This window comes from Carassius auratus, chromosome 32 (assembly GCF_003368295.1).
Source record: "Carassius auratus strain Wakin chromosome 32, ASM336829v1, whole genome shotgun sequence".
Classification (NCBI taxonomy): domain Eukaryota; kingdom Metazoa; phylum Chordata; class Actinopteri; order Cypriniformes; family Cyprinidae; genus Carassius; species Carassius auratus.
The window spans coordinates 24,091,032-24,115,659 of NC_039274.1; the positions used below are offsets into that span (position 1 = coordinate 24,091,032).

Genomic DNA, 24,628 nt, shown 5'->3' on the forward strand with positions numbered 1-24,628 from the left:
GTTTGAAGTTGATGTGTGGTGGGATATTCATTTCTTTCTCCCTGTAGGTGGTTTCTCTGTACCTGATGCAGGTGTTCAGTCTGTTATTGGTGTGGTTACTGCAGTTCTGCAATTCTATGATTCTGGGCTCTTTGGTGCTCAGCTTCATTGTGTCTGCCCTCTTTATCAAACACTTCCAGGTCAGTGTGCATCTCAGTACACTAGTAAAAATGATTTAAGTTGGCAAAGTAACAGTATAAATCCTGATTTTGTGATTCTAGGAACATGCTTTGCATGAAATCCTAGATATCACATGCATTTATTTATTAAATATGTGTGTTTTCATCCAGGGCTTGAGATTTTTTTTTTTTTTTTTGCAGTACGTCACTAAAGCATTTTGTCAGATCTTAGAATGACATTAAGCAGACATTAAACAGACTGTACCAAATACTGTTAATAATATGCTCCTTAAAGGTGATGATTAAATGTTTGTACACAAATATGAACACAATGTTTTCCAGATGATCTCAGTGATGGACTGTACATGTGTTTGCTGGGATGTGGCTCTAGTATTGCATTCTGAATTACCAAACAGAATTTAAAAAAATAAATCAATCAAAAAGAATCTAAAGCCATATTTGCCCTTACGAAAGGAAATATATTTACCAATATATTTCTTAAAATATATTGTGATATATTGTAATATATAATTTTTTTATTTTCATTTTATGTTCTAATATTTTATATATTTGAATACATTTAATAATATATTGATGATACATGTATTATATAATATATTGCAAAAAATACAAATGATTGACGCTTTTAATATATTTCAATATATTGGAAAAATATAAATATATATAAGAATGCCTAATATATTACATGTTATTTTCCAATATATTGCAATATATTTTTGTTTCACAAGGGTGGGCAGCTTAGTTGAATCAATTTTAACATTTTTGTGCAGTAGCTCATAGCATTTTTTGTTGAAAAGATTCAGCATGTGGGAGTTATAACCTTGCTTAGTTTTTTATTGAACTGGGTAAAAGGTTTAAAACAAATGTAAACAGTTTTTTTTTTTTCATTGAAGTTGTTAACCATGTAAAATAAACGGAGACAGAAACTGTGTTTTCAAATTGATTTATTTAAGTGATGGATGGAAAAATGACATGCATAGCAGTTATTTTCCAGAAGCATGTAAAAAAGGAAACACATGTATTATTATCATTATTATTATTATTTATTTTCTTTTATTTAAATTGCAGACCTTTTTTGTTTTTGTTTTTACAGGCAAACTAATGTAAATTCTCAAAAAAAGTCCTGTATAATGATTTAGAGCAACTAAATACATGTGATGTTACATGTGATGGCAATGTCTAAAAACAGTAGGCACCCATCACTTCTTAGCTACAAACTGAAATCAATTACTTTAAAGACATTTCCTGAAAATGCATCCCATCTGAATAGAGCTTAAGACTAAAAAATGTTTTGATTGAAAACTGAGGCTAAGACTATTGTTGTCGTTTATTTATTCATTCCTGCTGTGTGTATGTGTGGCTTTCAGACGGGACTAAAGACGGGCAGCTTTGTTATACGAGTAGGAAAACTGGCTCTTCACACCCTCCTAGTCTTCACATTAACTTTCACCATCAATTATTCAGCCAAGGTGAGCTATGAATCGTGTTCTACATCGTCTGCCCAGACATTAACGGTAAAAAAGAGCTTCTCTTCCTGCTCCTCCTGAGACACTAGCTTTGCTCTCTCTCTCATTGTCTTTCTTCATATCTCACTCTCATAAAACCCCACACCGCCGATCTCACGAGACACTTCCATGAATGATTTCATCCTTCGCTCTCTCCATTTTAATTGACAGACAATACTCCAGCTGAAATCAGACGAGCACATCTTTAAGTTCATAAAGGCCAAGTTTGGCTTCGGGGCAACGAGGTAAGTCTCTGTTCGTCTCTCGTGATGCTACGTCTAGCCTTTTATCATCAGTCAAATGCCATATTGTGGTGTCTTATTCCAAAGTGAGATCTGCTCAGAGACTAGAGCAAGCCATTAATCTGCTGTGATTAAATGTGTCCGGCTCTGGTGGAAAAGTAAAGTCTGGCACACAATATACTCTGCTCATTCGCTAGATACTTATGAAGCCATTTCAGTTGATCAGAAGCGTTGCTGCTCCCAATAATCTGTATAATACATCCAGCCCGATCTCCCTCCCTGTCTCTTTCTTTCAGAGACTTCGATGCCCGCCTCTATCTGTGTGAAGAGGCTTTTGGCTTGTTGCCGTTGGATACATTTGAGCGGTTGGCTGGCACAGTGCTGCTCTATCCGTATCTGTGCACGCTCAGTGTGCTCTTCATCCTGCTGCTGCTGGTGGCGCTCTCTAATCTCAGGTAAAACTACTGCATTGCTTCCTGACTGTAGGACATGCACGCGCACTACCACACCATATGCTACGCATTAGCGAGACGTGGATCTGGGACTTTAAATATTCTCATAATGCCCGTTTTTCTAATTAGAGCACAAAAATATGCTGAAAATGACCAGTAGAGCAGTGATTATAGCTTCATAACCACCTTATCCACCACAGGTCATAATGCTCATTTATAATTAGAGCTATTAGTCTTTATTAGACGTGCTACATAATAATTGGACGCTAGATGTATTTCTTTCCATAAGGGCTTGTGAATGTGTGTTATTATGTTCAGTTCAAAGCAGATTTGCTGTTGCTTTAAGGGCTGCTGTGACCCTCTTTTTTGTTCTCTTTTCTTATCAGAATCACAGGCGCCCATAAACACCCAGAGGCTTTGCACCACACACACACACACACACACACACACACGCACATACAAATCAGTTAACCCTTCTGTACTTAAAAACTAAATAAATAAATTAAAAACCACACATGCTTGAACTCTGAATAATGCTGCTGATATTGTGTTTTAATGTGCGGTAATGTTTCTAGTCATCTTGTTTGATTCCTAATTCTTAATTCCAGCTCTAATGGGTCAGGCCAAGCATGCAGGGAGAGAGAAGACAGGACCTTTCGGATGCGTCCGGACGTTGCTTACAATCTCTTGCACACAGTCTTCTTCGGCCTGCTCGCCTTTTCCACTATGAGGTAAACAACTAGTAAATTGGACAAGTTTTGTTGCTTTCATACCACGTATCTCTTTCCTTCCATGCAAATATTTTCCTTCTGTATTTTCCTCACTCTCCCGTCTGTAATTTCATTCCCTGCCGCTGTCGCTATGGTGCATCTCAATTTCAACCTCTTCTCTGCTTCCACTTTCATTTCCTGTCCTCCACACCGCTTCTGATTTGTGATCTTCTTCATCTTATTAGTCCGTATCCCAAGTTGACAGTTCATTCGTGATTTTAATGATGAATGAATTATGGTAGAACACTGCGATATCGCTTCATGAAATTTTTTGTTTGGTGTCAGAAAAGTAATAGAGTTGGAAATGAATGCTGTTTGAGTCTTTCATGTTTGCAGTGTGTTGTCTGAGTGAATGGATTTCTATCTTTGCTGCTGGCAGGATGAAGTATTTGTGGACTGGCCACATGTGTGCATTCGCCGCTTTTGGGGTGTGTGGTAAGGAGGTGTGGTCGTTGTATCTGAGGGTCCTTCACTGCAACACTAGAACCATGGTGAGTGACACACATCACAATTCAGAGATAATGGCACATTTGTCCACTAGCTTTTTAAAGTTTGGGATATTTTAGTAAAATAACAGCAGTGAAATATTATTACAATTTAAAATAACTTTTTCTATTTTAATATATTGTAAAAAGTAATTTATATGATGGCAAACAAAACCTTTGATCGGTGGTGTGTATACATGTAAACACACACACAGATATGCGTTGTAGCACTTTTTACTAAATTGTCCTCTAGAAAAGGAGAAATGAGATCATAATTTCATTTTGAGAATCATATTTCATGATATTTATTCTGTATAAAGATAACTACTGTTTTCTCAGGGAATCTTGCCTCATGTTAGGAGTACTGGGAATACATGAATAATGTACGTTTCATATAAAAGTGGCATACTAATGCACAGTCCAATTCCAAATCTTATTTCGCTGCATATTCACATTTTCATAAAAATAGTTTTCATCAATCAAAACACATTTTCATAAACAAGAGTTACTCCTAACACTGATTTTAATTTTAATGTAGTGCAGCAGTTTTCAACATTTTCTAATAATATTTCTTGCATTGGCTGCAAAGCAAACAACTTTTTCACAGAATCTTACCCCCAAGCATTGCATTACCCCAAAGACACACTTAGCCTCCCAGCAACTATTACATTGCTTTATACAGTATTCTGTAGATTCACCAGCTTATATGAAAATATATGCAATTATATATATATATATATATATATATATATATATATATATATATATATATATATATATATATATATATATATATATATATATATATATATATATATATATATATTATACTATTTTACAGTTTTGCTCATAGTGTTAAATAACTTTTTTTCTCACACGCTTCTATATGTTCATGTACATTAGAGTTTACCCAGTTTACTCCACTCGCTTCAGTACTCGATACAATTAATAACAAAAACATAAAAATAGAATTCAGTTCATGTAGAGGCTCACAAAAGATGTTTAACACATATCACTATATACAAGTGTCATTTTGAAGCTATGGTGCTCATTGTTATAAACTAATATTGAGTTTCAGTGAGATGTGGGTTGTTTTTTTCTGCATAGATGTACCCATGTCCACACAGCCGGACATTTTATTTCCCCACTAGGTGGCAATGTAGTTACAGCCCTCAAGACTAAACAGTTACAACCTGTTTCTTCCCATTTGTATGGTTATTTTTCCATTTATGTTATTAATCTGTTTCCACAGATGAGACTGATCAGATACTCTGTTCCTATTGTAATACTGGCGTTTCTTTATTACAAGGTAAGACATTTTTAACTATGCGGTCATGTGTCTATTTGCATATATTGCCAAGCTGCCTGGTTAGCTGTGTGCCAGAAATAGTCACGCAGGAATCCTAGTGCAAGCAAAAGGAATCCGTATCACACTGTGTGTGTTATTTATTTGAGTCTTAGATCCACAATGCGGTTTTATTTTCTCTGGTAACACAGCAGTGGGAATAAGGAATTAGAATGTTGTATGTTTGTGCATCTGGGTGCATATTGGGCTGATTTGTTGACCATTGATTATTGTGAATCATTCCCATTAAAGTGGTCTCACACTCTCCCTCCATCTCAATCGCTGTCTTTCTGTTGACAGTTTTGGCCCAGACTGATGGAGGAGATATCTGAGCTGAGAGAGTTTTATGACCCAGACACTGTGGAGCTAATGGAGTGGATCAGGTAAAGCAGCTGTAATCTTCCTCTTACATGCTACAAGCAAACACTCGCAGACAACGATCAGACCAGAGGTCTGCAACCTTAGACACGCAAGCCACCGATTGCACTACGAAGGGTATTTTGCTTCTCACAGAATAATTAGTATAATCTAGATGATGTTTCTGCTAGCAGCATTATAATAATAAGTGCTAAAAAACTCATAATAACAAATCAGTCTGGCATACACAGTGTTTTAAGGAACAGTTCACCTAAAAATGAAAAATAGCTGAAAATGTACTCACCCTCATGCCATTCAAGATTGATGAGTTTGTTTATTTATCAGAACAGTTTTGGAGAAATTTTGCATTACTTCACCCACCAATGGATTCACAGCGGTGAATGGGTGCCGTCAGAATGAGAGTCCAAACAGCTGATAAAAACTTCACAGTAATCCAGAAGTATTCAGCGAGACCCCAGTCCATCAGGTAACATCGTGTGAAGCAAAGGCTGTGTTTGTAATAAATCCATCAAGACGATTCCGACTTGAAAATGTTGTTTGTGGATAAAAAGCTAGTCCTCCATCCTCAATATTGATTCCTCCAGTGAAATACCTTGTCTTGTGTGAATCAGGAGAGAAATATGCACAGATCAAGCACCGTTTAAACAGAGTTCTAAATACATATATCGGTGGATTTTGATGTGAAAGGACAACAGGGAATGGACTTTTTCATTGAATGATCCACTGGTGAGCAAGATGTAATGCTAAATTCCTACAAATCTGTTCTGATGAAGAGACAATCTCATATACTTCTTGGATGGCCTGAGGGTGAGTACTTATTTTGAACTATTCCTTTAACTTTTCTCACACAAAACATGACGCTTGAAGAAAGATGTCTTCACCTTAAATTAACATCACACAACACAACTTTACAAACACGGCAACATCATGCACATAAATGGTAAAAACTAAAACATTGAGGCACTGATTTGCATAATTTATTCATGATGCCGTGAATGCTGGGAAACGGCACCATAGAAATCAAAATTTTCTGCTTTTTGTGGGGGCTGAAAAGTAAAACCGGCACTTAATGTCCATAAAATTTACAACTTATGGATCAAATATATGTTATCTTACTCCCTCTTCCACTAAATTACAAACTGTGAAGGATATAATAAAAAGCTGTTGTGAATACTCTATTAATCGGATAAGATTTGCAGCAGCGAGGCAGCAGGTACTTGTGTTTGGAACTGGGCCGGTGTAAGATGGACGTCATGAATTAGACATTAGGTGCTGGATAGACTCCAACAGAACTGGCAACAGAAGATTTCTTCAATGACGCCATTCTCACAGCAAGCGGGAAAAAAAAAGCGCTTGCTCATAGTCAAGTTTCTATGTGTGATTGTGTGCGAGAGAGTGAAATGTTTGGGCTGCAGTGACACAGGTGATCTCTTCCTGAAGAAAATGCGATTTGTGTTGGATTAGAGGGTGAGTTCCCTTGGCTGTGCTGTGGCATTAAGCCACTTCCACACGCTAATTAACCATCAGATTAAAGAGTTAAGCGGGGATCACTTCACACTTCTGTCTGTGCTTGGCTTGCCAAAGTCTGCACTGTTTTATATGTAGATTACCAAAGATGCTCTTCTGCCTAGAAAGGGAGGGTGAGCATGAAAAGCGTATCGAGGAGAGTGGCAGTATCAGCCTCCTCTAACCATGATTGGAACTTACTGCATAATAAACCACATACTGTGACACAATGTGAAGAGGGAGGGCGAGCAACTACAATTGTGCAAGTATCGCTGTCAAGCAGTCTTTTGATTTATCTTGAGCTTAAAGCAACACACCAGACACTGCCTATGATTTTATAGTGAGTGTGTAAAAAAAGATTTGTTGGTTTTATTAGACAACTGTATAGTGTAGAGTGACAGGTGCTGTGCTTCATAACCTAGTGAGCTGCCTTGCTGTTTGCTGCCCACATCGGCAGCATCCTCGTGAGTGATTGATTTGGAATGCTGTACACAGGCAGTGACTCTGTGTGTTATTATAACCCTCCTTACATGGAGCACACAAAAGACTTCACTCCAAGGGAGGTCTGAAATAGCTGAAGAAAGCGATCCATTAGCATTCTCATTCATATCAATTGCCGTAAGTATGCAATTTAAAATCTGCTATATTTGCTCTTGGCATAGTTCTAAGGATTATGAGTATTGTATGCAAAATGAAGAAGCATATACCATCACTTAACAACCTCAGAATTCACGAGAGTTGAGAAATCTTATTCACTATGGAGAAAATGCATGGGATATTTACTTGCTTCACCCTGGCTTTAGCATGTTGCAATATTAATTTCTATGTTTTAATGAGAAAAATTTTACTAGATGCAATATAAAAATATGTAACACTGATTTAAATAGTAATAATACATTTTATTTATTATGCACTTTTCTCACACACAAAGCGCTACAACAGAGTCAAAAAAGAAACAAAAAAGAAACAAGTAAAATACAAATAATGAAGTATATAATACTATATAAGACAACTATATAAAACAAATCAATAGCCTAATCAGCAGCTGACACAACAATCATGGTAAGCAATATAAAAAATGTGCGGAAACAGTTTCTAGTGAGCTGTTATATATAATTATATTATTATTATTTGTAGCTTAATTAAAGCTGCAGTAGGTAACTTTTGTAAAAATATATTTTTTACATATTTATTAAACCTGTCATTATGTCCTGACAGTAGAATATGAGACAGATAATCTGTGAAAAAATCAAGCTCCTCCCAGTGGTCCTATTGCCATTTGCAGAAACTCCATCGCTCCCGGTAAAAAATAACCAATCAGAGCTGCGGTCCGTAACTTTGTTTGTATTCAAAATGTATATAATAAGCGAGTACACCATGAATCCATTTTCCAAACCGTGTTTTTAGCTTGTCCTGAATCACAAGGGTGCACCTATAATAAGTGTTTATATTCTGACTATTTTAGATTGCTTCGGGGGTACCGCGGCGGAGTAACCCGGAACCTTTGTGATTCTTCATAGACATAAACAGAGAGAAGTAGTTCCGGCTACAATGTTCTTCCACAAGACGCAAGCAGTTCTGTTTATTAACCGCTAGAGCGTCAAAAGTTCCCTACCGCAGCTTTAATTATAAATACTTCTATAAAAGTCTCTTGCTTTGTGTGCCGTCTTTGTTGGTTTTTCTTTCCACTTTAGAGTCACCATGAAATGGAATTTGCAATTCATATTTCCTTCTCTGTGATATATACAAGTGAAATGGCTTCTTGAATGAAAAAAAAAAAAAAAAAGTAGTGTGGGATTTAATTTTTCTATCTGGAATTGATTGGATCGTTGTCTTTTGCTAATTGCTGTGATCTCATTTGACTGACAGATTGCTGGAGGGCAGGCTTTATTGCTCAGGGATGTAATTAGGAATTCACTCATAGTTTAAATCAAATAATCAACTCTGAACACAGAAACATCGTTCCTGGCTGAAAACAACAACAACAAAAACACTAACAATAACTTTCATTAACCAAAAAGGATATAATACAGAGCTCCACCATCTATATACTGTACCTACTATAAAGCCCAAAGTATACCAGTTTTTATGTAAAACACTAGTGTACGCGCACAGCTGAATGCATAGCCTTTCAAAATACTCCATTTAATGGCATTCATAAATCAAAATCCCTTTCAAGGAAAGTCAGTTCACTCGTGGCCATATTTACAACATCTCCTGGCATCTGTTTTGGATATGCATCAAGACAGGCTTGCATCTACAGTACTTGAATGGGGAAATACTGGAATCCCATAAACTCACCGGACAATGGCATTTAAACCATAACAAAATCTGACATGAGCTGTCCTATAAATATTTGTTTTTATTCACAAATGCTATTAAAAAGCATACATTCCAGATTGATCCAGCCAATGCGCGTGTGTCTGTGGGAATGGGAACTTCTGTTGGCAGCTGCAGTGAAGCAATGACTTTACCATTTAGCGGTTGGCACGTTCATGTGGATATATTCAGAAATATTGCATGTTGCTCTTTTTCCCATCAGTTGTAATATACGTTAACATTGACAAACTGAGAGTTTTGTTCAGTCTCTGCCTATTTCTTCCAATTTATTATCAATAAAATGTGTTTGTGCTCTTTCAAGCTAGATTGAGGGTGTCCACCTCACTCAAGGGCTTCTATTGTTGTGGTCATCTCCAGTAGTTTGTAATAAGACAACAATATAAAACAAATCAATAGCCTAATCAGCAGCTGACACAACAATCATGGTAAGCAATTTTAAAAAGGTTTCTAGTGAGCTGTTATATATAATAATATTATTATTATTTGAAGCTGGATTAATTCTTTGAAGCTTCTCACACCCAAAGCGCTACAGAAGAGTAAAATACAAACAAAAGAGAAACAAGTAAAATACAAACAATACTGTATATAATACAATATAAGACAACAATATAAACAAATCAATAGCCTAATCACCAGCTGACACAACAATCATGGTAAGCAATATTAAAAAGGTTTCTAGTGAGCTGTTATATATAATAATATTATTATTATTTGAAGCTGGATTAATTCTTTGAAGCTTCTCACACCCAAAGCGCTACAGAAGAGTAAAATACAAACAAAAGAGAAACAAGTAAAATACAAATAATACTGTATATAATACAATATAAGACAACAATATAAACAAATCAATAGCCTAATCACCAGCTGACACAACAATCATGGTAAGCAATATTAAAAAGGTTTTTAGTGAGCTATTATATATAATAATAATATTATTATTATTATTATTTGAAGCTGGATTAATTATAAGGGCTTCTATAATCATGTCTCTTGCTTTGTGTGCCATCTTTGATGGATTTTTCCCCCTTTACTGTCACCTCAAGTACACTCTTCAAGTACACTCAAGTTGACTGACGTCTTTGGGTATGTCATGTCTTGCTGTTTTTCAGATGCTGAGCTACATTAAAAGTAGTTCAACACAGTGTGTTCTGTTCCATTGCATTGTACAAGAATGTGACTTAACAAAACGGGTCCCAGGAGAAAGGGGTTGGGAACCTTTGGGCTAGTTCATAGCACAAACCGCCCATGTGAATGCCATCATAATCTCTACCTAAGAGTTAAGAACCTACAGTCTCTGCAGATCAGCTGAGAAGGCTTTTGGGGAGGGTGTCATGTGTATGTGTCTTCTCTTCATGACTGATCAGTGGCCTTTCAGTAGAACCTCATCTGTCCCGTAGATGGAAGCGAGTCCTTTGTCACAGTTCTGAGACTCTGTCATCACAGTCAGTCTTACCATTGTGAACGTCTCCCTGCCATGTAATTAATTTAGCCTCTTTTGTTTTGCAGTTTTCTACTGTGCACTCTTTTATTATAGCTCCCATAAAGGAGTTATTTCTGAATGTTGCCTTGTTTTGAAAAAATGAAGATAAATTAGTCTTTTGTTTTCTCTGAAGAAAAAAACTTTCTCGGTCCCTCCGAGCACAAGTAATTTGTGTTTCCCATCTGAACAAAGATGCATTTTTCTTCTTTCTTTCCTACATGTTTTCGACATCTTCGCTCTCACTTCCACTCTAATCGTCACTCTAGACAATATCCTCCTCTTTCCGGTTTAATTTGATCAAATTAGTGGCTTTTGCTGCTGCTTTTGCTGTAGACCTCTCGATGGAGATGTTGTTGAAGATGTCTCGGTGGAGATATTTAATAGCCGTGTTCACAGATGCTAGCCTTGTTTGAACTCCAGCAGAATTTCACTAATTCACAAACACCCCGATATACACACTCTGTACACAAATGAAAAGTTAGCCGACACCATTTCATACTTGTCATTTGTCTTGTTTTTCCCCTGAGAATTTTACATTTTTTTTTGTACGCATATGCTTTTGTTTGCCAGTTGTTGTGGAATCCAGCAAGAAGTCTCAGGCAGTAGAATTATTGTTCATTTAAAAACATTCCAAATAGGTTTACTGGTCCCAAATGACTTCTTTAAGTGACTTCTGAAACCTAGAGAGTGCAATGCAATTTTACTTGAGACATTGTCGGTGCTCTCACCTGATCACTCAGTCTCTCATCACTCTGTGAATCCTCCTCCGACAGATGCTCCATCCCACCCTCTCTCTCTCTCTCTTAAACAGCACTCACATATCTCCTCCTGATTTAGATTTATCTCCACACTGGCCAGTCTGTTTGGCATCTGAATGACATTTAAGTACGGCTATCCACCTTACTTTTAACCTAAGAGCAGGCACAGCCATTTGCAACTTAAATGTGCAAGCCTTCTGTAGTCACCTGTTTTCAATTATTTTTAGCTGTGCAAAATAGCTCGTTATATTGCTGGATATTGCAAACTGGTATTTCTTATCATATTATTTTAACGTATTGTCGTAATTATGATCACACTGGTTTGAAGCGCAAATAGTTTTACCGCTTACTGCTGCGGTCTTGTTATTCTTCTGGTGATTCGCCAATAACGAATGGCTAATGAATCTGAAGTCTCACAGAAAATTGCTTGGAGAATAAGGCTGATATGAACATGTTTGTTTGTGTCTGCGCACAGTAATTGTGAAAATATGTACTCTTCCCACAGTTTACCTTGGACAGAATTGCCTTTTAAGATGCTGAAAATATGTTTCTATTTATTCCTCTGTTTATATAAAACCAGCATGAAGGATGCGTTTTAGGCGACAGGGGAGAGGCTACATTTTATAAGCACCTGGCAAAAGTTTTTTGGGCTGGATTTTCAAAAAAACAAAACGAATTCACACTCTCATTTGTCATTGGCCCTTTCATCTGCTTTTCTATCTATCGCCTGTCTCTCTCTTCACTCTTGAAGTGTTGACAGACTTTTTTTCATGTCATCCAGCACCTAACTGATTTTTTGTTTCATGTCTTCAGACTATCAGACCATTTGACAAATGGTCACTGTGCTGAAAGTATCATCCAGAGCACTCATCAGTCTGAACCAGATCAACAGATACCAGATATTTTTAACGAGTGATAATTCAGACAGTTAAATCATTATTGTGGCCTTGAGAGTTTGTAGTACTGGTACACAGGCTGTAATTTAAGCCAATGGCATTGAGATACCTCAAGGCGCATGACTGACATGTCCAACCATGCTATCAATATCAGCCTTTTAAATGATTGAGTGCTTAACTTCACTGACTGATTTATCTATATTTATAAAAGTGGATCAACATCAATCCAATGTGAGGTCATTAATTCCGCTCTCTAAATTCAAAAAGCATTTCTGTCTAAGAAGATGTACTGCATAGGCATGCGTCTATGAAGATATGGCTATTCAGGCAACCTTTTGTGTCCCTCTCTTTGAAATATTAATGACGTTAATTATTTTTTATAATGTCAGCAGGATGCAGGCTAACACAAGCTGACATATACATATGAGAATATAAATGTGAAAGTAAATGTAAATCTGGTAGAGGCCAGTGCAGTCCCTTGTCAATACAGAGTAATTATATAGATCCACAAAAGCAAAAAATGATGCACTGTGGAGGAGAGGTCAAAGGTCAGTCTATTCACAAATTCCTTGGTTAAATAGATTTTATGCCCGTGTACTGTGGATTTATGACCAGGTGAGCTGGAAGTTACTCAGAAAATCCCCTTGCTACGTCATTGCAAAACAAAAACCTAAAAGTGTAGAAAATCTAGTAACATTTTTCTCATTAAAACATAGAAATTAATATACAGTCGCACACAGTTAATTTGCATCCTTAACTCTAACCTAATGTGCATAAGCAAAATAAATAACATAGTCACTGTTGCACAACACTCAAGTCTTTTTCAGAGGATTTAATGTAGCACAAAGAGACAATTAGAACTGTAAGTTAATGCTCATTTAAAAATGTATTTCAGTGGTTTAGTAGGCATCAATATTATATGTAAAACCGTTCTTAAATCCTACATCCTACTGGAAAGAACATGAAAGCAATGCAAACTTCATTGTTTCACTAACAGAAAACATAGTCAGACTTTGTGAAGTCGCATTTGAAACCATAAAATGCATGCTGTCGTGCATGTTGAATAGCAGGAAACCGTTTGTCTTTGTATCGTCATCCACAGCAACTCATATGAAAGTTAGTAAAGGCTGTTGTTGGAAGCATTACTGGTAATGAATTGTGCTTTTGAAAACAATAATAACTCTGCTCTACAGTCGCTGTCATTGATGAAGGATAAAACAGAAGTTTCTTTACTCTGTTATTGAAGCCTTTTGCTGTGTGAACACGGAAGTGTGAAAAAAGGTCTATTAGGGAGAAGAAGCCCAAGGAGATCATTCGTCTCTGATGACATCTGTGCTACTGTAGTTGACCATGTGCTTCTCTGTGCACGATATTTGATAGAAGAGCATCTGAGTGGAAAATCCTTCATCCGGTTATAGAGGTGGCTTGTGAGAACATTACTTTCATGAGAAAGTTCACTCGGACTTTAGTGAGAATAAACTTTTTTATTTTGTTTTATATTTCATACAGTGTATGAATTAATACTTTTACTTTAATACTTTTTTGCAGATACTTTTTTGTGTGCTTTTGAATTATTAATTTTACAGCAATCTAATTCATTACATTTTTTTTTTTTTACATTTGGATGGATTGGTTCACATCCACATTACTATTCAGTTAAAAATCAATACGATCACATTTGAAACAGTTTCTGAATATGCATTTTTATGCTTGGGGAACATTAAGCTTTATTTGAGGAAGCATGTATTTTCTACTAGAGGAACATAAAGGCTTACATTTTGCTATTTCAAGATATTTATTTGGCAGCAGCAGCTGCTTGCTGGAACAGTCGGTTATCAACACTGTCTGCGTGCAGCCCGATTTTTGTGTCCAGGTGCCGGGTGAAGGTTGAGACGGTCCACTAGGTGATACTGTGCATGTGTCGAACTGGTCCATCAACGCTAGACCCCAGTAGGGAATACTTTAAAAGCTAAAAGTCTTATACATGTTTAAAACACTGACACACACACACACAAAACATATGTATGCAGTACACTACAGTGAATGTTTTTATGTTGTTATAAAGCAATTCATTTGTTGACTAGATCAAGGCCTGAGAAGGAAATAAAGTGGGAGAGTAAACACACAATATACGAGAATTGTCCGGAAAGTATCCAGCCATATAATATGAAAAAAAATGAGATGAGAGATGCAATACAAAGAAAACTGCTGCAGCTATGGGCAACTGGTGACTGGCCGCTTCATAATGACAGTGCACTGCTCCATGTATCACTTCTTGTGCAGAGTTTTTTGGCGAAACATCAAATCACCCAGGACTCAGCCCCCCTACAGCCCAGATTTGGTGCCCTGTGACTTCTGGCTTTTCCCAAAACTAAAATCATCTTTGAGGGAGAACTGAGGCGTCATTGTACTATGTACAGTGTTTCTTGTGTCTTATTCGATAAATGTCTCTATCTTTCAAATGACATGGCTGGATACTTTCCGGACACCCCTCGTACATATGTATCCAATTACAATGCTATGGCCTTTGGGTAGATCAGAAGTTGGGAACCTATGGCAAAATTAGACAGTTAATTTTTCTGCAGAATAAAGCAGCCGATTGCAGCTCCTTTGTTGTACAACCTACCAAAGTTAATGAAAGGTTTAATGATATATTTATAGTTGTACTAACCACAGTGCATGTTCAGTGCCGTTCGAGAGTGTCACGACAGCAATCAGCATTTCCATGGTAACTGCACTCAGATTCAAGCAGCTAGACTGTTTGTGGGGATGACAAAAAGAACGGCAAGCGAAAATGTAAAAGTATGTAAAAAAAGTGACTGGACTGAAACATATCCTTTTATTGAAACTTGTGCACTGCTGTGTCCAGAGACATTTCAAAACATTTCACCTATCAACTTTCGCTTTTACCACAGAGCACAATTATGGCCTATGCATCGTATTTATGTCAATATGATAATCTGCACCGTTTTTCACTAGGCAGGCTGTTTGTGTGAAGCGAAACCTCTCTAGGTTTAGACAACACAGCAGGACACTGGAACAAAACAAGATCTGAAAATATCTTTATAGACATCTATGCTGGAAGACGAGACAAAAAGTTACTGGTGAAAACTAGAATGTTTTCAATGAATTCAATTGGATTTTAGGTTGGTATCCATCTGTCGGTCTGTCTATCTAGCAATAGAGTGTGTACTGTACTCTCAGGGCTGCCCTCTGATAATTTCTCATTTTCCAGTCCACATACCCCTCTAGCATCAGAAGGTCTGCTCCTGAACACTGTTACTGGTAGAACCAATGTCTCTCACAATCTTTTTCATAGGTGCTTGTATATAAGATCACATGATAAGTTTGTCTTTGAGGAGAAGTTCATGCCAAATTCTTTGAGGCCCCTGTAATTGGAGCCAGTTTGTTCACTGCTTCATTGCTTTAGTAAACTTTAGATTGAAAATAGCTGTTAGTCATTCTATGTGATTGTGTTTGTGAGTCTGTCTCCTTTGCTAACATCTTTTCATGTGTGGTGCAAGCTGACCAGCGATGAAACAGTGTGTTAATGTACCCGCTATGGGGCAACATAGAGTTAGTTTTAGATTTTGTCTGTGCATGTGTCTGTGTGTGTGGCACATAGTTTCTGGACTCTGAACAAGGTTGTGCTATGAGGACCCATGTTCACAGTTGACCCATACTGACCACTCTTGTTCCTCTGTAATGAAATATTTCTGGACCGAGATGAAACCATCACATCCTCTGTTACCTTCACAAGGACAGACACCGGCTTGAGCTGAAACAGACCTCGAAGCGTGAAATCTGTGACAGTATTTAGTTTTATTGTCTAAACAAATTGACCAGACATTTTTGAATGCCCGAGGCTGCTTTTTTTAATCAGTGGTTGTTTTAACTTGTTTTGCTTCAGATTCAAAATTACTTTTTGTGGGGGGAAAGCCCTTATGAGTTAACATTGAAATGTATTAATACTACTGTGAACTATATTTAGATTTACTATTAATTAGTTTTTTTTTTTCTTTCTTGTTAACTCTTCATAATCCAAACCCTAACTCTGAGGTAAGTACATGTAGTTAATTAATATTGCTAAGTACTATGTAATTACACTGTAACAAGATACCATATAATACAGTGTATCTTTTTTTTTTTCTTCTTATAATGTAAAGTGTACACCTACAGATAAATTAAATGGGCATTGTTAGTTTTGTTTCTATATGTCTCTTTAATTCAGATGTGTGCCAGTATTCATTCCATTAAAGGCATTTTGGGGAGCACACATTTTATTCTAGTTGCAAATGTATTTTAGCAGTTTGGGTCGTGTTTTCTTTCAACTTGTGCAGTTCTGATGATGGTTTTTAAGGATGAGGGTATCTCACACAATCTGCTCATGGTGGAGTCTGGCACATTTGGCTGCTTTTGCAGATACAAAATTTGCCCAAGCATACCATCAACATAAAATATATGGAGCGTGTTTCTCCTCCGAGAGGCTTCTGTGCGGTGTAGATACTAATAGTCAGGAATAAAATGTTGTGTAAAATGTTGAAGCTGACTTTTTAAAAGGTTATGTTTTGATAACAGATGGTCTCTGAAAAAACCATCCAGTTATTCAAATAGCATATTCAAATAACATACAGCTTCAGCACTTCCCTCCATGCACATATATAAAATGACAGGAGACAGATCACATCCAGACCTTAAACCTGCAGTAGACTACAAACCTTCTGCGTTTCAGACATGGATGATAGGATTGTACAAACGACTGCACCGCTCCTCACTGAACCATTGCACATTTCCATCTTCACCTGAAATAAATGTCTGCAGGTTTGGCTTTAGTTTAAGCTTTAGTGCCGCCCCTACACACCCAGTTCCCTTGTGCGATCGCCTGCCCTGAAATATTAGTGAAACTTAAGTGTATGTAACAGAGCCCTCATGTTTATTTATTTATTTTTTCCTTGACAGATTGAAGACGCCCAAACGGGCAGTGTTTGCAGGCAGCATGCAGCTGTTGGCAGGAATTAAGCTGTGTACGGGGAGAGTATTGACAAACCATCCACACTACGAGGACCAGGCACTGAGAGAGAGGACCAGACAGGTAAGAGTCTCAGGTCTGTTTAGTTTGAATCACAATTCAATCAAAGTTCTACTATTTCTAGGACCTCCAGATCTCTTGGGACAACAATTTCATTTTTGGGACATTTAAGCTTTTTGGGAAATGTTTTTTTGTTTATTTAGTTTCAATGATAAAATTTAGTGCTGGGCATATATATGTATATATATATATATATATATATATATATATATATATATATATATAATTAATGATTAATTATTAATTAATCATTAATTATTGATTCATAATATATATATATATATATATATATATATATATATATATATATATATATATATATATATATATAATTAATGATTAATTGGATTTCACATCATTATTTCCTTGCCAGGAGGTCAGAAATGGTATGTAAAATATAGATTTGATGTAGCTGAGGAAGTATTTTAGACGACTACACAGCTACAAATCTTTTATCCTTGTACATAACTGGACTTTTAAATTGTTTTTAAAAAATTTAGTAACACTTTAGTATAGGGTCCAATTCACACTAATAACTAATTGCTTATTAGTATGTCTATTATTAACATATCGGCTGTTTATTAGTGTTTATAAAGTACATATAATGCATGACATCCATGATCCTACCCTATACCCTAAACTTAACAACTACAACTACAACTAACTATTAATAAGCAGCAAATAAGGAGTTAATTGAGGCAAAAGTCGTAGTTAATGGTTAGTTAATATTGAGAATTGGACCCTAAAATAAAGTGTGACCAAAAATTTTAAATTTAACTTTTTAGTCTATAGCACAACAGAGTAGGACATAGCGATAAATACATCTATAAACAGAATTAAACCAGACAAAACATAAACATTTAGCCAACTTAGCCATGTCAGAACCCAAATAATCAATAAAAAAACTGTGTTGGACAGGTAAATCACTGGGTTTGCGAATCCTGTCGCTTCGCTTCTGAAATGCTCCTGGTGTGATTTGTCACCACATGTAGAATGGAACAAAACCTCATCAGAGCCGTAACGTGCCGCAGACACGTGTAGTGTACATAAGGGGCTTTTAAAATAATTGTCGGAGTTAATTCATAAATGTGATACACGATAACACGTAAACTTGCCCAGCCCTTCTGAAATGCTTCAAACACTACTCTGGAGAAGTTTTTTGAGGACACACGCAACAATCAAGGGTGTATTGTGCAACAGTCACAAAAGCTATTTTATTTAATGAAGATTATTTACATAAAATATGCACAGTAATGTTTTGTTGCAGAGCTGAACATATGGTCAGTCAGACCAAGGTCTGCATTATAAAATGAAAAACTTCTCAGAAGCATTTGAACAAAGAATCTAATCTTTTCTTATGCAATCATGCCTCGTTACGTAAACTGAAATGAAGCAGAAATAAATCAGTCAGAAACTAATTCTAACACTAAAAACTCTTTAGATACTGTTAGGAGTAAACACATTGCAGTCTATAAGAGTGTGTACTTTAACAAATCAGCTGATAATCTTAATGATGAGTTTACAAATGTTCGTAAATCCTATTTAAGGTTTTCTTTATTACATATGTATATATACTTGGCCTCATCAGCAGAAGTGTTACTTTTGGCATGATTAGTTTAATTAGGTTTCTAATTGCAGGTGGTTGGAAGTTGACACATCAGTGAGCATCTTTATGAAGTGAAATAAACTCCACAGCACTGCTGTGATATGTGGTGTGGTTTCAGCTGTCACTCTTTTCTATTTCAGTCTGAAAGAAATGTCATGTTTCCTTTGGCTTCACTACAGGACATTTGCCTGTAGCAGAGGTTCATTGCTCGAGTTTGTGAGGCAGAATGTTGAGGTGGTCAGAGTCAGAGGCGATCTCTGTTGATCAGATGAGGGTGTGTGTTCATTCTCTTATTTGTTCATGAGTGTAGAGGAAGATAAAATATGGATCCGAACAGTTGGTGGAAGACCAGACTCCTGTTCTACTGTTCCTGCTTCATTCAGAGAATTGATGAGAATTGATCTAACCAGAAAGACCCAAATTACCCATCAGCTCAGTACATTAAAGCAGAGGTTCTCCAACTGTAGATGTGCAGAGAGGTTGCAAGGGTGTGCGAGGACTTTTAAATGAGTCCCTTCTGTGTTTGGGTTTTATCACAGCAAAATATAAATGAATGTACCGGTTCAGTTTGAGGTTCACAGCATTTCTGAACATTTACCTTGAACTATAAAGTAACCAATACTATAATAATTCTGTATGTTTATGTTTACATTATTTTAAAAATCAAGTCAAATCAAACTTTTTTCCACATTGAAGCAAGGTGAGACTGAAAGCCGTCGAAGCGAAATAAGTAAGTTGAACGAGCGCAACACACGGCTCGAAGGCATACATTTGAAAGTTCTGTTATAATGCTACTCTGTGCGGATGTCTCCTGTCTATAAAAACACGCAACATATTAAAGCGTCTTTGGTACTTCCATGTTTTCTACAAAATGGAAATCTAGGGGTTATGATGTCATTGGCAGGCACACAATGACAGTATGGACACGGTGTATTTTAATGAAGATACTTTTATAAGTGGCTCCATCATGATCAGGTTTAATTTTTTTCGATTCATGTAAGGCCAAAGTGAATATTTATATATCTATATATAATTTACATCCATACAAAATAATATTTGTATATAATAAGTATTTATTTACATTGTCATGGAAAATTGTCCATAAATGCCTATACCTTATATCAGCAAATACATTATGAATTCATCATTCATTTTTACAATATTATCCTATGGCTTATTAGGTTGGCGATCCTTCAGTAATGTTAATTAATTAATTCAGTAATGTTGTTTGGTTGGTTGCCATGGATTTCATCAGAGCGTTCTGTTCTCTTCTCTGTATGCAACTGTTACTTGTGAGGAAACGAGTTTGTTGTGACAGTCTGTCAACAACTATGAACAAAAAGGGCACAGAAACCTTAGCACTGAGTTAACAGCTGCCTTTTTGCCACATTGAGCCGCATATCCATGTGTTATACGGAAATGTCAAACCTAATCTTACCATCCTCAGTTACTGTATACTGCCATAATTGCTCCATTAATTGAAATACTGTAAATATATGTTCATGGTTTGTGATACTATCTGTGCACTACTTAAATGCCTTCTCTATATGCAGAATTATTTAATAACAAGTTTTAATAACTAAACTGTAAGTTTAAAAAGCAATTAGTGATATTTCTGCTGGGTGACACTTCCAGCAGTGATTTAATTAGCACGTGCCAAACCAGTGGCATACGTCCTCCAAACCAGTGGTAATTTATCTGCTCAGTGGTTATTTATCTGCTCACCCCATGGGATCCAAGATGTAGATGACTTTGTTTCTTCAAAGGAACACAAACTGAGATTTTTTTTTTAAACCAAATTAAACCCTGCACCTCGTGACTATACATTAATGTGTAAAGACACAAAATGATCAGTCTGTAAATATATATATATATTTTTTTTTTTACCACAGATTTTCACCGCAATCTGTCATGAGTGCATTCACATCTTCTTCTTCAGTCTGTATGAGAGGCGTCTTCTTTTTCTTCTTGCTTTACAGCAGATCACTAATAAGTGAATTACCGCCACCTATCTCTCAAGTGGACCATTGACATGCCCCCAGGACATTAGTTTTGATAGGATCTCTTCACAAATCACCCCTTCCTAAAATTGTATTATTATTATAATTTTTTTTTTTTTTTATCTGGACCACCTTGCAGTACATTTTACTACATAAACAGCCGTTCAGTTCTAAGCTGCAGCCCCTGATATCTATCTTTCTCCCATCTATGCCCTTGTGTTTATCTGCAGGTATATCAGATCTATGCCCGTCAGTCTGCTGAGGAGGTTCATAAAGTGCTCAGTTCAGTTGGAGCGGACTACATGGTGCTGGAGGACAGCATCTGCTATGAGCGCAGGCACAGCCGTGGCTGTAGGCTGAGGGACCTGCTCGACCTGGCAAACGGACATGTAGGTCACAAACAGCATCTCCAGTCCATGCCCACACACACCACACTCGTTTCCATTTCTCTGCAAGAACCAGAGGCTTTATCAGAGCAGGCTAACAACTTTGCCCTTTACTGAATCCTTCACGTGGCTATAAACAACTATAATTTGAGATAGATGCGAAGCTCACTGGTCACGCTCTGATTATTTTTGTCTTGGAACTCTCTTGAGGTGTTTTCATTTCTCACATTAAATGTCTGTAACTCTTTTGTGTAAAGCTGATGCTTACATTTTTCATTTTGTCACATCTTCTTGTTCTCACTCACCCACAGCTCATAGTTATTAAATACTGTTTCACCCTGTGCGCAATCTAGCTTAAGTGACTTTTTACGCCTGGGTGGCTTGATTGTTCTTTTGTAGTTGATTACAGTTGTGCATAATATCTGACAAAAGCAAAATTTCCAACTTCTAAAGCTGCGGCACTTTGCGTTCATGTCTGCACAGCACACGTCAGCATAAAAAAATCATCTCCCCCGCATCCCAGCAAAGAGCTCCAGCTGAAAATAGCTTGTCAGCAGTTGTCATTCATGCATCTGAGGTGAATGCCATGCCTTTGAAAGATCTCACAGAAGTTTGCCTCACTTGCTCCTCTGATCCGACTTCGAGCAGTGAAACTCGTTCACTCGTTTGATGTAGCCCGATTCTTTCCCTCAGTCTGCCTCCAGCAGTTTGAATAAGATACACTCTTGTTACATCTTCTGTGTGCATGCTATTTTAATTTTGATTAGATCTATCTGGTTTAATTAAAGCTTGTTAACTGCAGACAGAATTACTGAAGAAGCAATGTATATGCAGTACTGATGGCCCACAAAAAGCCATGTGTTGTGTGGGATTATTTTCCCTCCCAATTTCACTCTGATCTCTCCCATGCGTGACGGTTCTTTCTATCTCTGGGTGCTTAAATGATCTCAGCACCATTTCAAGGACTTTCTGTTAGTTTGGGAATATTTCTCAAAGTAAATGTTTAAAAAACCTCAGGGCACAATTTTTCTTAGAAATGAAAGATAAAAAAGTGGAATTCTCTTTAAAAGAAGACTTCTGAGACTCTTGTTCATCTGAGAATCTGCCCTGTTTTTTTTTTTTGTTTTTTTTACTGTAGAGAAATATCATCTTACAGCGCCATTTAAAAAACCGATTTGTGTATGTGTTTTTATTACAGATCATGGATGGCCCAGGTGAAAATGAGCCGGACCTCATCTCGGCATCTCACCCGCGGTTTTGTGAGGCCATTAAGACCGACACACCTCCGTATTCAACCCTCTTCACACGGGTGTTCAAAAACAAGACATTTAATGTGTACAAACTCAAGAAACTCAAAAAGAAAAACAAAGCTGAGAACAGTCCGTGATGCTCATTCCTCAACAGCAGTCGCCCACCTTCACTGGATGGCTGAACGCCCCATCTGGAATGTTCAGTGAGTGTGTGATAGTAGCAGGTGTGTGTGTGTGTGTGTGTGTGTGTCTGTGTGCATGACAGAGATCGGAGAGATGCCTGATTCAGCCAGAATGCACAAGATGATTCGGTGCGTGTTTGTGTGTGTAAATCTGCTCTGAGTCGGTCTGCTGCAACCGGAGCTCAAGTTTAATGTGGAGAGAGGGCAGGAAAATCTCTTTTTCTCACAGTCTGCCACCCCCCTTGCTCTCTCGCTCTCTCTCTCTCTGATTATCTCTTTCTACACGTATCCTTCCACCAAACACATTTAGGCTCTTTTACACACATTTGCTACTTGTGAGGTTAAGACGCAGCGACTGCTTTCAAAGCCTCATTCCTGTTGCAAACGAAAAAAAAAAATGATTGCAGGAAATAGCAATGGGGAAAATGCTTTGTATTTGGAATTCACACAAGTAGACTGGGATAATTAGAGGCTGATGTAGTGTTGTCTTGACACCGGCCAAAAGTTTGGCAGATATAAAGTTGGGCCACATCAGCTTAAAAAAAAAAAAAAAAAAAAAAAAAAACCTCAAGAACCAGCCTTACTCATGGGCATAGAGAATGTTCCATAAATACTTTTTGTAAGAATAACTGTCCAATTTACTTTGACCTAGAAATAGTGAATTTCATTTAAAAAAAACCTTGTTAAATTTAAATTACATTTTTATTCTCATATTTTAATGTGGTCTCTAACTTTTGGACTCTACTGTAGATGTTTTGTGCTTTAATTCTGTAAGTAGGAGGTCATCACTTTGACACTATAGTTGGTTAAAAGGGTTTATACATTTGACGTTGTGAACAGGGAATTTAAATTTAGTATGTTTTAGGATTAATAACAGCTTAAGTATTCTTAAAGGGTTAGTCGTCTCGATACATTTCCTTAATCCTCCGTTGTAAAGTTGTAGTTCAGTAGAAATTCACAGTTTGAGTCTTTTTAAAACTGGGTTAAACATATTGAATGGTCAACAATGTTATGATGCGATTTTTTTTTTCATCTTAAGCTCTAAAGTAAGAGCCTTTAGTGTATGAAAGTGCCTTTCCATTTTTGGATAAGCTCTGCTGCGCTAATAAGTCATGCATTCAAAAGACTTTCAATGAGTGGCCTCAAGTGCTACCAAATTTACCTACATTCGGTCTTTGCTGCTGTTTTTTCTCCCCCAGGATGTTGGATGAATGTCTTTGTGCACAGGTGCATAACCGTTTTAAATAACTTTAAAATGTTTAGAGATAAACATGGGATTTATTTTTCTGCAAATTCGGTTTGTAGCACGAGGGCTCCTCCGTGACATTCTGTGATTTGTATTCTAATATGGTGAAACCACTATTGTTACCTTACCTGTCAAGACAATTTACACGTGAACCTTTGCTTCACAGAACGTCTCTGTCACAACACATTGTTCCTCAGGAGATGATCTTTATGGAACTGTGTGTTTCGTTGTTGACGCTGTTTAACCGTGAGAGTTATTTTGGTACAGTTCACTGCACTAGTTTGCTACTGTGGTATTTCATGCAGATGGCTAGCTTCCATTTCTGTCATAAGTGTTGCTTTGTCTTTGGATGTTCAGTGTACATTTGTGTTTTTGAATTAAAGATTTGTATGGTGGATGCTGCATATCTTGGTTACTACAAAAGGATTTCTGTCATTTCAAGTAAAATCACAAAGGCATTTTGATAAATACAGGTCAGAGATTTAATGCCACTCTCGTTTCATGTTCTGCCGTTTCTGTAGAAAATAGGCCAC

The 24,628-nt window shown here is 36.9% G+C and overlaps 1 protein-coding gene across 3 annotated transcripts in view; it reads left to right on the plus strand.

The window, feature by feature from the left end:
* LOC113051897 (probable C-mannosyltransferase DPY19L3) overlaps positions 1-24,490 on the plus strand; it is a 34,725-nt gene extending 10,235 nt beyond the window's left edge. For all 3 annotated transcript variants that reach the window (XM_026216062.1, XM_026216064.1, XM_026216063.1), the window contains exons 9-19: positions 48-179; positions 1,547-1,648; positions 1,856-1,929; positions 2,223-2,381; positions 2,987-3,109; positions 3,528-3,639; positions 4,886-4,942; positions 5,279-5,361; positions 17,296-17,428; positions 21,262-21,420; positions 22,616-24,490. In XM_026216062.1, the coding sequence (XP_026071847.1) occupies positions 48-179; positions 1,547-1,648; positions 1,856-1,929; positions 2,223-2,381; positions 2,987-3,109; positions 3,528-3,639; positions 4,886-4,942; positions 5,279-5,361; positions 17,296-17,428; positions 21,262-21,420; positions 22,616-22,804 (1,323 nt within the window). In that variant the 3' untranslated portion in view covers positions 22,805-24,490. The remainder of the gene's footprint in view (positions 1-47; positions 180-1,546; positions 1,649-1,855; positions 1,930-2,222; positions 2,382-2,986; positions 3,110-3,527; positions 3,640-4,885; positions 4,943-5,278; positions 5,362-17,295; positions 17,429-21,261; positions 21,421-22,615) is intronic.
* Positions 24,491-24,628: the final 138 nt, after the last annotated feature.